This window comes from Ischnura elegans, chromosome 1, assembly GCF_921293095.1.
Source record: "Ischnura elegans chromosome 1, ioIscEleg1.1, whole genome shotgun sequence".
Classification (NCBI taxonomy): domain Eukaryota; kingdom Metazoa; phylum Arthropoda; class Insecta; order Odonata; family Coenagrionidae; genus Ischnura; species Ischnura elegans.
In genome coordinates this window covers 156,821,788-156,837,634 of record NC_060246.1, presented here as the reverse complement: position 1 = coordinate 156,837,634, position 15,847 = coordinate 156,821,788, and the positions used below count along the sequence as shown (strand labels likewise).

The 15,847-nt window shown below is 52.5% G+C and overlaps 1 protein-coding gene across 1 annotated transcript; it reads right to left on the bottom strand.

Moving 5' to 3' along the window:
• Positions 1–7,071: 7,071 nt before the first annotated feature.
• Positions 7,072–7,533, bottom strand: LOC124169270 (uncharacterized protein T26G10.4-like). The gene has a single exon (XM_046547868.1). The coding sequence runs from the start codon at positions 7,531–7,533 to the stop codon at positions 7,072–7,074; it is 462 nt and encodes a 153-aa protein (XP_046403824.1).
• Between the last annotated feature and the right edge of the window lie 8,314 nt (positions 7,534–15,847).

The following is a 15,847-nucleotide window of genomic DNA, read 5'->3' as shown; positions in this document are numbered from 1 at the left end:
AATAAATAAATAACACAGGGTTTTTAAAATTTTTATTAAAAGGTGGGGTCGTCGTCATCACTAGAGTTTCGAGGAGAGAGATTCGTTCCCAGACCGGGTGGGAGCGCTGGGGTAGTAGGATAAACAATTTTGCCCATGACGTGCGAAACATAAATATCCCGCGACCATCGGATTGCGACGGAGATCATAAAGGGCGATCCTGCCGACGTTTCGTTTTGCAATTCCGAGGTCGCGGAAGACCACCCAATTTTGGGGATACCAAGCTCCCAGCGCCCCGACCACGAGTGCACTCAAAGAAACCGTGTACCCGCGATCGGCAAGTTGTTGCGCGATGCCTGAATATTTTTGAAATTTAGCTTGCCTGGCGACATCCAAGGCAGTTTCCGGTTTTCAAAGGGCACAGTGACGTCAACAATGACGATTTTTCTACGTCACTCATCGACGATGACGAGATCGGGCCTGAGGGCAGAATCGATCATAGGCGGAGTGCGATCGACACGGATTTCCACGCCTTCGCGAGGAACCTCTCCGGCGAGTCGATGCAGGATAGTATCGTGTCTGCCCCGCCACGCGCTCGAATGCACTTGACAGTGATCCAAGACGTGCGGAAGGGTTTCGCTCTGCCACCCACATCTCCTACACCGGAAGTCATCTCTAGGACCCCACCTCGTCGCCGCGTTCAGAGGGACCACACCTAAACGTGCCCTGTGCACGAAGCGCCAGTCACAAAATCTGGTATTTGCGCCCGTGCGGAGGAAGTGATTAGAAAACGGTTTGCATTCGAATGCCTTGCCCTGATCAGGTTTAGCCAAAAGACGGGCAAGGTATTGATGCCGCACTGCATCGCGCAACAATTTACCCAACATGCGCGCTTTGTTTGGAGGAACTCGAATGACGTCAACCTCTTTGCCGTGGGCTGGAATGACGATCTCAAACTCCCCGCACGGGGGGAAGAGAGTAATCTTTTCCTTTGGGGAGCCGCGCCCCCACGGACCCGAGCCCACCGAGGAGACAAGCTCGTTTAAAAACCCCGTCGTTCGCTCGGATAGTGTCCAGACAGCATGTGACTCTGCTGTTCTGAGTAGCCGTAACATCTGGCGTCCAGAATCACCCACGTGTTTGCCGTGCGTGAAGACCCGTACAAGGGGGAGAAGGGGATCCTGGTGGGTGAGTTCTCCGGCACCCAGCTGGGCGTCGGAAACCCGGTATGGGCCGGAATTCAATACCCCACTTTGGCCCTGGATTCCCCGAAAAACGGGCGGCCGAGAAGAGCCCAGCTCGGTCAATCGGCTCCTGGCGGCTAGGGAGCTTGGCGGCTCCTTCCGAGCGTACGCCAGGACGGGTTAGTGCTGGAGATATGGGGGTCTCCGTAGGGCGGCCGAAGGCGTGTGGGTTCGGAGGGCCCCCGCGCTGGAGGTTCTAACCCGAAAGAGGCCTCCTATCGAAGGTTCCTATATCCCTTGGGTAGCCCTGGCGACCACACCGGATCTCGGTGTGGCGTCCCGAATGTGTGGCTCCGTTGTGGGTGGGGAGCCCAGGGGACGAATTTTGTACGAGCGTATGGATAATAACTTCTTACCTCCAACAAAAAGATCCCGTCCGGAAACGAATGGGGGAGAAATGAAAAACAATAAATTTCTTATAATGAAATGTCAGAAAGAAGGGGAAACACTAAAAAAAGTGTCCCCTTTCTTAATTCGTAAAGTCCTCTCTGCTACGGTCCCAGGTGATATAAAATCGGCCAAAAAGTTACGGGATGGATCCCTTTTGATCGAAACGGCAAACAAGGCGCAAAGTGAGAAGGTTCTCAACATGAAACTGATGCACGACATCCCAGTGACAGTGGAGGTTCACCGAACCCTGAACACTTGTCGGGGAGTTATAAGCCACTTCGACCTACTATATGTGGACGCTGACGAAATCAAACAAGAGATGGCATCCCAGGGAGTGTGCGACGCTCGTCGGATGACAACGAAACGGAATGGAGAAATAGTAAACACCACCTCTGTAGTGCTTACATTTACGTGTGACCGGCTCCCTGACAAAGTGTTCATAGGGTATGAATCAGTTCCCGTGCGACCATTCATACCAGCCCCGATCCGCTGTTTCCAGTGCCAAAAATTCGGCCACATCGCAACGCGATGTGAGGGCAAGGCCACCTGCCCGCGCTGCGGCAAGGACAAGCACGATGGGGACAAATGTGCTGAAGCGGCCTGCTGCGTGAATTGCGAGGGTACGCACGCGGCTTATTCTCGCGATTGCCCGAAAATGAAAGAGGAACGGAAGATTATGGAAATTAAAACTGTGGATAAAATATCTTACCTAGAGGCAAGGAAAAAGTTCAAAGCCCTTAGTGCCCCCTCTTTCTCGCGTTCCTTTGCCGCAATCGCCTCCGCTCCAGTTAAGAAGTGCACCATTTCTACACAGACGGAACCTGAAAAGCAGATAGATGTATTAAAAAAAACGAATGCGAGTAACAGTAGCAACAATAAAAAAAACACCCCTAACACCTCCGTAGTGTCTCCCAAAAATACAGCAAAGAAAACAACCAGAAAACCTGACCAGCGAGAGAAAACTCCCTCTCCTGGTCCCTCCGGCAAAGGTATGGAACCGATGCAGGAGGACATAGACGAAGATCTCTGTATTTCGGACACAGAGATCGAAAAAGTCAGGAATAAGGGAAGGAAAAGTCGCTTGAAGCGATGATTCCACAGATTTCCGGGCTAATGCTGCTCCAAGTTTAAATATTTACATCCTTTTTTTCTGTTTTTATCTTTCACCCTTTTTAAACCTTTTTATGGCTTTTATATTACAATGGAATTGTAATGGATTTTATCGGCATAAGGAGGAGCTGGCTGTTTTAATAAATGATTTTAACCCTTTATGTATATGTCTACAAGAAACGCATTTTAAATCGACAGACAAGGGAATTTTAAAGGGATATAGTGTGACTAGGTTGGATGACTTGAGTGGGCGAAGAGCCCAAGGTGGTGTAGCAATAGCGGTCCGGGATACCCTACACACCTCCCGTGTGCGGCTAACCACCCCATTCCAGGCTGTGGCCGTCACCGTCCATGCACCCATGGAGGTAACGCTGTGCAACGTGTACCTCCCGGAAGATGCTCCGGTAAATGACAATAACCTTCAAGCCCTCATACGTCAATTGCCGTGACCCTATATTTTATTGGGCGACTTAAACGCTCATGATCCTCTGTGGGGAGGCCATTCTGCCCAACGCAACAGAAGGGGACGGATTTTAAGCAGCTTTTTCCGAGATTTTAACCTCTTTTTATTGAACAATGGCGAGAGGACACGCTTTAACTCCTTTAACGGAGAATATTCCTCCATTGATTTGTGCTTATGCACGAGCAGCATTTTTACAAGACTGAAACTGTCTGTCCATACGGATCTCTGTGGTAGTGACCACTTCCCGATTTTAATCAAATCTGACGAGATTAACAATACGAAATTTATCCGCGAGGGCAACTGGATTGTCCACAAAGCCGACTGGTCTATTTTTAAAAATTCTTTTAATTTCACGTACGATGCTCTTCGGGGCGGAACAAAGGACGTTGAGGTGCTAACCGCTAGCATAGTGGACGCAGCGAAACGTAGTGTCCCCTTATCTAAGGGCGCAATTCGTCGACCAGCGGTACCATGGTGGAATGAGGAATGCGCCGAAGCTATTAAGAAACGGAAACGTGCCCTCCGTATTTTTAATAAGTTTCCAACTGTCTCTAATCTTGCCTCATTTCGACGACTCAGAGCAAAGGCTCGACTAATTATAAAGGAGTCAAAGAAGGCCTCCTGGATAAATTATGTATCCTCCATCAACCACAGGACTCCACTTGCACAGGTATGGCGTAAGGTGAGGAGCATATCGGGTAGCAGCCAGCATCTAGGTATATCCTTCCTAGAAGTCGAAGGAAAGGTTATCACTTCTCCAGCTGCGATAGGGAACGTATTCGCCCAATTACTCGCCAAAGTGAGCAGCGACGAATGCTATGAACCTTCTTTTGCGATCCTCAAGAAAAGGCTCGAGAACGTCCCTATATCCTTTATGGAGCCTAAAACAACGGCAGACTACAATATGCCATTTACCATTTGGGAGCTGAAATCTGCCATCCATGACTCCCACGACACGTCCCCAGGACCCGACGAGATCCACAATGCCTTCCTCCGAAATCTATCGGAATCGGCGTTGCTGGAAATCCTTGAAACTTTTAATCAGCTCTGGGCCAATGGGGATTTTCCTCCGTCCTGGCGGGAGTCCGTCATTGTTCCCATCCCAAAACATGGAAAAGACCGAGCTGATCCGAATTCTTACCGGCCGATTTCTCTCACCAGCTGCCTGTGCAAGTTAATGGAGCGAATGGTAAATCGACGTCTCATTTGGTGGCTGGAGCGTCGAAAACTCCTCTCTAGGATACAATGCGGATTCAGACGGAACCGTTCCACAATGGACCACTTGGTTAGAATTGAAAATTTCATCCAAGAAGCCTTCCTTCTCCGCCAACACGTAGTCGGTGTATTTTTCGACTTAGAGAAGGCTTACGACCGGGTCTGGCGACGTAAGATTCTACGCGTATTACGCGAGTGGGGTTTTAGAGGCTGTTTGCCCATTTTTATACAAAATTTTTTAACCAACCGTGTTTTTAAAGTAAGGACGGGACAGTTGTTGTCAAATTTTTACCCTATTGACAACGGAGTTCCCCAAGGCTCCGTTCTGAGCGTGACGTTGTTCGCTATTGCGATCAACGACATAGATCACTGCATCAAGGAGCCAGTGTTAGGGTCACTGTTTGTGGATGATCTCGCGATTTTCTGCAGATCATCTAGGGTCGTGAATGCATCGCGTATGGCGCAACTCACCATCAATAAACTTCACAAATGGACCCAAAATAACGGCTTCCTTTTCTCTTTGGAGAAAACAAAGTGCGTTCACTTTTCTCGCACTCGGGGCGTCCATGTAAATCCCACGTTACACCTAGGTGGTAGAAACCTCCCATTTGTGGAATCAGTCCGTTTTCTGGGGATGACCCTCGACCACAAACTCAACTGGAAGGAGCACATTAATTCTGTCAAGGTAAACTGTTTGAAGTCTTTGAACATTTCAAAGTTTTTAAGCCACGCATCTTGGGGAGCAGACCGCACCACCTTAATTTTACTTAACCGCACACTGGTGCGGTCGAAATTAGACTACGGCTCATTCGTGTATGCGTCCGCTCGCGAGACGTATTTGAGAGCACTTAATTCAGTGCACAACGCAGGTCTGCGACTATGCACTGGGGCGTTTAGGACCAGCCCGATCCCCAGTATATATACCGACGCAGGCGAGCCTCCTCTATGCTACCGAAGGACCTGGCTTCTTTGTAGCTACGTTTCCAAAATTTTAGCAATCACGAGTCACCCATGTTATAGTTTACTTTTTAAACCCCGTTCTATTAATGTTTTTAACCGAAGGACTAAAGCAACCAGACCAGTAAGCGTTCGTTTTAACGATTTTATTCGCGGATGCGAATTCACGCTACCTGAAGTGTATCCTGTTTCATTCTCGGAACCCCCTTGGATCACTCCCACTCCGGTGGTGAATATTCTTTCACGATCTCGACCGAAGTCTTCCACAACTCCCTCGGAGTACCAGCGTTTGTTTGCCATGTTCCGATGGAATCACCCCAACCTTACCCCCGTTTACACTGACGGTTCGAAAGATAACTCTGCTTGTGCATGTGCAGTGTTCTCCCCTATCCACGGGAACATCAGAGCAAAGCTTCACCCGATGTGCAGTGTGTACACGGCGGAGCTTTATGCCATAAGGACAGCTCTAGAAGCCCTAGGTGACCACGGCGGCTCCTTTGTCATATGCACTGACTCCAGGAGCTCGCTACAAGCCATCTCTGGCTTCTCACCCGTGCACCCGATCGTGCAAGAAATACACTCTCTCCTGCTGACCCTTTCGAGAAAGGGTTTGAATATCCATTTTCTGTGGGTACCGGGACATGAGGGGATAGCCGGGAATGAGATAGCAGACGCTATGGCCAAGGAAGCTCTGAATAACGAAGTTCTTGTCTCAACGCTGGTTCCCCACGAGGATTTACGAGCATCTCTAAGAAACGTGGTATTTGGAAAATGGAGGGAGTCATGGAGGATTCTAAATAACAACAAGCTCCGTGGCATCAAGGACATGGTAGCAGCGTGGCCCTCCTCAGCTCGTAGTAATCGGAGAGAGGAAGTAGTACTTACACGATTGAGGATAGGGCACAGCCCCCTGACCCATGCGTATCTCTTTACTGAAGAGAAGGAACCTCCCCAATGTAGGGATTGTAAATGTCCATTAAGTATTAGACACATCATGCTAGATTGTGTTAAGTACCGCGAAGCGCGAAGACGAAATAATCTAGGGGGAGACCTAAAAACCCTTTTAGGAGACCACCCTACCAACTTAATCTGTACATTTCGGTTTCTCAGAGAAATAAACATTTTTAATGAAGTCTAATTATGTACACTTTCAACGAAGACATCAGATGCAGTAGATTACTTTATACATAACTTTTGTAATTAAATAGCACAGAAGTGGTGCAAAATGACCTTGCCGTCGACGCACCCTAAATCCAAATACTACTACTACGATCTCAAACTCCCTCCTCACGTCACTCCAGTTCCACGACATTCCAATTTTGACAGCCAAGCGGCTGGACGCCATTCTCGCGTCTGACCACAAAGAAGCGACGTCGAAACGATATCGTCCAAACTCCGCGCGCATGCTTCTGGAAAGGTACTCTGCAATATGTCTCTTCTCTGGTTCCCGCCGGGTTCTCGTCTTTACGGTCTTATAAATTCCTCCATCCACCACCGCTCTTACCCATAGTTCCCTGCAAGAGAGAAGGCGAAAGGCATGAGACACTGTAAAATATCGACCGGGTCCGCGGTCGGAAAGACGCCCGCGCCCCCCTTCCGCGGATCCAGGTGGCAAATCTCCCACGAGGCTCTCATGGGGAAGTACATCCAATCCTTCAGTGCCCTCTTAACCCGTTTATCCAAAATTTTAAGAGGGCCCTTCCTAACCCTACCTCACCGGAGGTTGAAATCAAGTTTTGTCAATAAAAACATGTTCAGAGCCTCTATTTTCTGCCAGGGCGCCAACAACGACGCGTCCAGCGCGTTGATGTTTTCAATAATTTGTTCGATTAGACGCCCTGGCGTTTGCTCTACTTTATACCCCGTGGGGATGCCTAAATAGTCGTATCCCTCGCCCTCCCTCATTACAGCTGGAGTCCCACCCCCAAGACGAAACTCCGTCGCTCTCACTTGGCCCCCGGCGACATGGAACGTCGCACACTTGCGGGGGTTGAATTTTAACCCGCTCCATGCCGCGATCCGGTCGGCAAGATCCAGCAACTTCATCATCCCGTCTCGGTTCCTGGACACCAGAGCTACGTCGTCTGCATAGGCAAGGACGGTGACTGGAATGCCGTTGACCCGATAGCCTACATTATCCTTAAATGCAGCAATGCTGCGAACCAAGTATTCCATGCATAAATTAAATAGAATTGGGCTAAGCGGGCATCCTTGTTTTTTACTCCCGCTTTAAGCGGTATAGTCTGCGTCTCACCATCGATCGTCCTCACGGTCGTGCGCGCCCCCTCGTACATTTCTTTAATTATGTTTATTAATTTTTGGGGGACGCCTAAAGCCATAATTGATCTAAAAATGTGACCGTGAGGCACCGAACCAAAAGCATTGGACAAATCTAAGAAGGAGACGCAGACTTCGCCACGTTTCCTGTGGACCTCTTCAAGAATATTTTGTAAAATGAAATTATGTTCGAAACATCCTTCATGTAGGCCGAACCCCTTCTGCTCTATCGACACCCGGCCTGATCTTTCGGCCCACCCACTAATCCTATCTGCTAAAACAGCTGCATATAATTTTGCAAGGGTGGGCCCTAATGTTAATGGGCGCCAGTTCTCTATGACATCCCTGGCGCCCTTCTTATGTATCAACACTGTCCGGGTGTCTTTCCATCTATCGGGTATTCGGCCACAATCGAAACAATATTGGAAGATGGTCCTCAGAATGTGGCTTCCTCTATCCGCATTGCGAAGATCGATATAGGTAATGTTGTCCTTCCCTGGAGCAGTATTGCTCATTCGGCCCAGCCTCTTCCAAATTTCATTAGATGTAATTTTTCTCAATAAATTTCCTTCTTCCTGAAGGCTGGGCATATCAATATTTACCATATTTAAAGGATTGGGAAGGACTCTAAAACTGTCATTATTAAAAGTTTCATTAAAATAGTTAAAAATAGCCTCCTTATCGATTTCGCAATGCGGAGAGGGGCCCTGCAATACTTGGTCTATGGCAAGTTTCTTATTATTTCTAAACAATTGTTTTATTTTCCTGGCTTTTTCTTTAACTACTTCGTGCCATTCTGCATCGGGTGTAAAAACACGACGAGCAGGTACATTACCAATTCCGATGCCATTCCCTTCCCCGTTACCGTCCAAATCCGGGTGCTCCCCCTCCTCCTCTTCTAGGGGGGGGTGTCGCGGGACTCTCTCTTCTTCCTCCCCCCCTCTCTCCTTCTGCCAACACCTCCTTCTCTCCGGGCCGGCTTCGAATCCGTGATGCTCTTGCACCAGGCGGCGACGGCCTCCTCGAACACTCCCCACCCTTCCTTGCAGGCCGCCTCTATCCTCTGGATCCACCGCCGTTGATCCTCTGGCAGCCCGTCATAGACCACTGCCACCTGTCTTACGGGAGCGCCATCGATGTTTGCAGGCATCTGTCCACCCCGCTCGTCGTCTCCTCCCTGGGGCCGGTTTGCGAGGTTTTTAGTTCGCGCCGGCCCCGCACGTCGTCGCCTTCGGGGTGGAGCCCTTGTCGGGGGCGGGCTGTTTGAATCCGTCGTCTCCTCGCCCGCCCCATCTCCGTCTCCCTGCAGATGGCAGTCATCGGACAGGCTGCCGCTGCGCCCCGCTGGTGGACTGCGGGGCTGTTCCTCCGCCCCCACCTCTTCTCCGCGACCGCTTTCTTCGCTTACCCGCCCCGGGATACTTAAAATTTGGGGCGGGCTCGCAGTTACGGCGGCCGCGTTGTGTGGTGGGCTCTCTCTTGGCGGTGGACTCTGCGCCGGCGCACTCCCTTCTCTTGCCGTCCCTCGCTTGGGTTGGCGTCGCGCCGCCCGCCGGCCTGCTCTTCTTGATGCGGGTGGGGAGACTGATGTCGTCGCCGCCGCCGCCTCAACGTCGTCACCTGCCGGACCCGGAATTTTCCTCGTTGATCTTAGCTGAGGTGGTGGCTCCTCATCCATCGACGTAGGGGGAGCACCTTCGGCCACCGTGGTTACACTATTTTCGAGGATACAAACATTCATATTTACTTCAGGTTCTTCAACCATTACAATTTCTAATAAATCGCCAGCATCAACATTCATACTCTCATCCACACTTATCACACGCACGCTCTCATTCACGCCCACATCTGGTCCATTGCCATCATTTTCTCCCACGATGACCACATTTTCCGTCCCTTCCCTCCCCCTCGGCCAGGACTACGGGATCTGGTGGTGTCCCCACGCAAGCATAAACATGTAGTTTACAAGATTTCAAGCTATTAAACCAACAAAAAATCAGGATGACTCCTAACATAATGCTTCTTAAGATCATGATGGGTCCGGTATATCCCGTAGGTCCTGTGCCTACGATGATTATGAGGGGTAAAACAGTGCTTGCATTCGAAACTGCTGCCGAGGGGGACCTCGAGCCTCGAGTCCCGTGCCCATAAATTGTCTTTGTTTTGTATATTGCCAGATACATTGCCAATTTCAAAACACGAATTTGGTACAAATCCCCCCACCTTTCGTGGGAGAGGATGATACAAGAGGGCGACCCACCAAGTGTGGGCCGCCCTAGTAATGCCATGGAAGCTATTACAATTGTTTTGTGGCCCCTCACTTAGGGGCCACTTTTCACCGCCGGCCTCGAAGTGAGGCCGGTCGGGCAATGTTTTAAAAGTTCAATGTTCATTTCACACATTCACTTCGCTTCTTCATTTTTCATTCTCATTTATACCAGGGATAATAATTCACACCTTTTTATTTACATAAGATTTTAGCATTCATACATGCGAGGCAGCCACTTATACCCCGTGGCCGCCCGCTCTTTCATACTTGCGTCGTGGCCACTTATACACTATGGCCACGAACGCATTTTCTCCGCCGCGACGTTCTTCTGTCTTGTCTTCCCCGTCCGTCGGCGCGTGGAAGGCCCCCTAGTTCCACGCGCCACCGCTCCACGCCTGCTGTTGCCTGCCTGCAGCCGGTCGCCGAGCGCGTGAAGAGCTCCAGGTCCACGCGCAGCTCTCCTGCGCATGGCTGCTGCTGGCGTCGTCGGCAGGGCGGCGGGGACGGGGAGGGCGGGGGGGAAAGAGGGGCGGAAGTACTCGAGGAGAGGCGACATTCCTCGGATGCCGCCGAAGGTAGCCGCATTCTTCTCTTCCCCCACTGCCGCCACAGCGCCGGAGACACACTAGCACAACACTCACACATTTGCCCTGGCATTAGGCCGCTCCCTCCCCTCCGTCACCGGCGCTTGGGAAAGGGCAACGGAGGGGAACACCTGCCTATCGTGGGTACGGCCTGCAGCGAATCCGCCGCCGGCGCGCCACCTAAGCTAGACTGCGGCCGGCGGGCGAAATAAAAACTTCGGCGGGCGACACCGCACGATGAAATTGGCCATTTAAATCCCTGGGCGCGCGCGCACGCGGCAATCTCTATTTACACTACGCGCAGGGAACATTCACACGTTCGCCGCGACAACGAAAGACCGTCACGTCGATGCTTACATCGTTGCCGCGACGCACACACACAGAAAAACGCACTCATGGCCACATCGCGTCACACACGGTGCCGCCCCCGACGCAACACATACACTCGAGGATGGTGGGAAACATACACACAATGAAGAAGCGAAAACTCACACAATACACACACACATTGACTGCCCGTGAGTATTCCCTTCACTTCACGCGATATATACAAGAAACATTCACACCATGGCACGCTGCCCTGCCTCCGAGTGAATTGACGCATTGCGGTCACTGTCCGTCGCACTTATTACACTCGGAGGCGGTGCCGTAAATGGAAAGTCGATGCCAGACCGTACTTTCGCATTCACATAGCACAAACACACGGGAATCTCACGGGTCCTATCCTAACACGAATATATATATATATATATATATATATATACATATATAAACATGGCTCCTGGCGTCTCGGGCGGTGAGTGGACGTCCTCAGGAGCACATTACACAGGGGCAGGGATCAGAGGGGGTTACGGGAGGGCAAGGGGGGGCGTCGCGGTCCCTCGGCGTCCTTAGACTCGGCTCCCCTCGTCCAACGATGGGAGCTCCGTCGTCCGGAACGCCGCTCTCCCCCGACGCCGCGTCGTCCTCGGCGCCTCCCGCTCCAGGCTGCTCCGTGGCGGCGCCTCTGCTCCCTGCCCCTCCTCCGGCGGTGGGTGCGGCAACCCGGATGGGAGTCTCTGCCGGCGGGTACTGGCGGACCCCGGTCATGTGCCCGACGTAAATATCCCGCGACCACTTGATGGCCGCGAGAATCATCTTTCGTCGGGCAGGGCGAATGCGGGATTTAGGGACGTGGAGCCGGGCGAGGAGAGAGTCATTCTTCCACGTCCAGCTCCCCAGTGCGCCTACCACCAACGCGTCGAGATGGACCTCCATCTTGTAGGCGCACCGGACCCGCATTCGATCGACCAGGGCGGCGTATTTTTCGATCTTCTTCGCCTTCGCTGCTGCCATGGCCTCCGGTCGGTTCTCGAAGGGCACTGTGATGTCGATCACGTGGATCACGCCCCTCGGAACCTCCCATATGACCAAGTCGGGACGCAGCAGCGATTCGTCGCCAGGTACCCGCTGATTAACTCGCACCTCCCATCCTTGCGGCAGCTCAGCGACCAGCAGACGGATGATTTCGTCGTGGCGCCGGGTCCACCCGTCCGCATGCGGCAAGCAGTGGTTCACCACATGCGGCAAGGTCTCCTCCGCGTGTCCACAGACCCGGCACCGAGTGTCTCTCCTGGCCGCTCCTCTTCTTGCCGCATTCAGGGGGAGAACGTTCAGCCGCGCTCTGTGAATGAAGCGCCAGTTGCAAAACCGGATCCCCACACCTCCCGACACCCAGTGGTTCGAGTCCGGGTGTCGAGAGCTCACCGCTATCACCTTGTCTTGATCCGGCTTCGCGACCAGCGAGCGCCCGAAGCCCTCCCCCATGGTCGCCAAGATGATTCCGTGCAGCCTCCTCCGGGCAGAGGCCGGCACGGTCATCTCTTCCCTAGTCGGCGTCACTCGCTGGACGACGATGGCCAACTCCGCCCTGGCGGCGCTCCACGCCCACCGGATATCTACGAAGCGCCGCAGTTGCCTCGTCGCCGCGCGCACTCTGGTCCAGTGCGATGACGCCGCGATCGTTCCCGTCCCGACGACGTCGTCGGCGGCGCCATTGAGGAAGTCGCACATCGACTCCCTACTCAGCACCGCCGTCCGTTGCGTCCTTCCCGTCCGCCTGCTGATGATGTCCCGCAAGGTGTGCCACGCAACATCCGCGACGCACGCGTCCGGACATGTGAGCATCCGGAACGCGTGCACCACGGTGAGCGCATCCTTGCGGGCCGGCAGCGGGACGTAGCCACCCCCTCCCCGGCTCCTGGAGGGAGATCATTTCCCGCGCCGCGCGGGTCGGGAGACTCATCCACTTCTTCACCATTCGCTGCATCTCCTTGTCGAAGTCGTGGATGGCCTTCTTCGGGACAGGGACGATTCGGAGGGGAAATTCGAGACGCGGTGTCAGGAAGACGTGCACCGCGTCTATCTTCTGCCACGGCGCCAAGTCCGATTCGTCGAGCCGCCGGAGATCCTCGAGGATGGAGTCGAGCGTCGTGGCGGGCGCCGCGTTGACTTTCAGGCCGATCGGTGCCCCCAGGTAGGTGTATGAGTCACCTACGCCGAGCGACCTGATGGGAGAGCCGCAGATGGAAAAGGGGGTGCGTTGAACACCCCTGGAGCGCTGTGGCGTCGTGCATCGCCAGTCCACGTGTAGCGATGCACACTTCCCCGGATTGAAGGTTAAGCCACAGCACTCGGCGGCCCTTCCCGCGACGTCCAGAAGCGCCGCGAGGAATTCCGCACTCCCCCCACGAGGACTAAATCGTCCGCGTACGCCAAGACTTTGACGCACGCAGTCCCCATGGGAAAGCCTTGGAGAGTGCGATCCTCCGAAATCGCTCGCAGTACAGGCTCCAGCGCCAGGTTAAACAGTAGGGGAAAGGGGGTCCCCCTGGCGAACACCACTCGTCACGGTGATCGAATCCGTGACTCCACCCGCAGCAGCTACCGTCATCGTGGAACCACGGAGCATGTCCTCGATCACCGTGACGCACTTCACTGGGAGGCCGATCTCGCGGAGCACTCGCAGGATGTGGTCATGGGGTACCGACGGAAAAGCGTCGTCCAAGTCGAGCCACGCGACGGCCACCTGTCCGAAACTCGCCCTCGCGTGCTCTATGGCCGACTGGAGCACAAAGTTGTGGTCCATGCAGCCCTCCGTGGCGGGGATGAAGCCCTTTTGGGTAGGGAAGGAAAGGCGCTTCCCACGGAGGGCCCAGGGGAGCATCCGGTCCGCCAGCACGCCCATGAACACTTTCGCCAACGTGTTCGCCAATGAGATCGGCCTCCAATTTCGCACTTCGTGCTCACTCCCCCCCTTGTGCAGCAGGGTGACCCGCGTCTCCTTCCACTGCGGGGGCACCCTCCCCAACTCAACACACCGGTTGAAAATGGCCGCCAGCACCTCGCCATTAGAGTCAACAAACCGGTATGCAGAGTAGGGCACGCCGTCAGGTCCCGGAGCCGACGCCCGCGTCCTCTTCAGCCGGTCGATCACCTTTTCCGGTGTGATCGGAGAGGTGATCTCCCGCTGGCCGCTCCCTCGACGTCCTGGTGGGAACTCCGGGATGAAAGCCGGCCATATGGATGAAAGCCGGCATGAAAGCCGGGATGAAAGCCGGCAAACAGTACACGCACCCGAGGCAATTACTCTCTGCAACGTATATCTGCCGGAAGGTGCACCTGTGAGTCGAGTTAATTTAGAATCCCTCGTTCGTCAGTTACCTCGGCCCTATGTTTTAATGGGTGACTTCAACGCACACGACACCCTATGGAGTAGCTCAAGAACTCAGTGCAATCAAAGGGGACACATAGTCACAAATTTTATCAATGACCTTAACTTGTTTTTACTAAACACCGGTGAAAAAACTCGATTCAACAGCTTCAACGGTACCTTCTCGTGTATCGACTTAAGTATTACGACAGGTGGCCTAATGCCTAGGCTTGAGTGGTCCGTACATAAAGATTTATGCGGTAGCGACCACTACCCTATTTTAATAACTAAAGGTGGCGGTTTTATCCACCGTCCGACTCAACCAAGCAATTGGGTTGTCCGCAAGGCCAATTGGTCTCTTTTTAAAAGAAATTTTTATTTTAACCACGACGACAATGTGAATGGTGTGGGGAACATAAAAGTACTCACAGATAACATTCTAGAAGCCGCAAATTCCACCGTACCCCGTTCTAAATGCAAATCTCACAGGCCCACAGTTCCTTGGTGGAACGAGGAGTGCGCAAAAGCTATACAGGTGCGAAAGAGGGCACTCCGAATCTTTAGCAAATATCCTACGGCGACAAATCTCACCGCCTTCCGGCGCCTCAGAGCGAAAGCTCGGCAAGTGGTTAAGGAGGCCAAGAAAGCTTCGTGGGAGGAGTTTGTGTGTTCTATAAACCACAGGACTCCCATATCCAACATCTGGAGGAAGATTAAAAGCATCTCTGGCTCTAACCACAACCCTGCAATTTCATCCCTGAAGGAGACTGACCGAGTTCTGACGACACCTCCCGAAATTAGCGAGTGCTTTGGACGTCGACTTGCGGAGACGAGTCGTAACGGCAGCTACGACGAACCATTTAGAACACTGAAAGAGCAGAATGAGACGATACCTCTTACCTTTAACCCGAGAGACTCTGGCGAGGTTTACAACGACCCCTTTTCTCTGTGGGAGTTGACCTCCGCCATCCTCGAATCCCGTGACGGCTCACCAGGAATAGATAAGGTGCATAACGCTTTTCTAAGAAATCTTCCCAAAGAAGCACTCCCCCATATGCTGCGATCCCTTAACCAAATTTGGTCAGAGGGTAGTTTTCCAGACCCTTGGAGGGAGTCCATAGTCGTACCCATCCTTAAACAAGGAAAAGATGGATCGGACCCAAACAACTATAGACCGATATCTCTCACCAGCTGCGTATGCAAGGTGATGGAAAGAATGGTCAACCGTCGTCTCGTTTGGTGGTTGGAGCGGCGGAACCTTCTTTCGGATATCCAGTGCGGCTTTCGACGGGGTAGGTCAACCTCCGACCATCTCGTCAGGACTGACAGTTTCATTCAGGAAGCATTTCTCTTGCGGCAAAACGTAATTGGCGTGTTCTTCGACTTAGAGAAAGCGTATGACCGTGTTTGGCGGTACAAAATTCTGAAGACACTTGATAAATGGGGGTTTAAAGGAAATCTACCTATTTTCATTAAATATTTTCTGTATGCCCGAGTTTTTAAAGTTAGAATAGGTGAATATCTATCTACCTTATATATACAAGAAAATGGAGTACCCCAGGGGTCCGTACTGAGCGTGACCCTATTTGCCATTGCGATAAACGATGTGACCGAGTGTATCCGCTCCCCAGTTATGGGCTCCTTGTTTGTTGATGACCTCGCAATTTT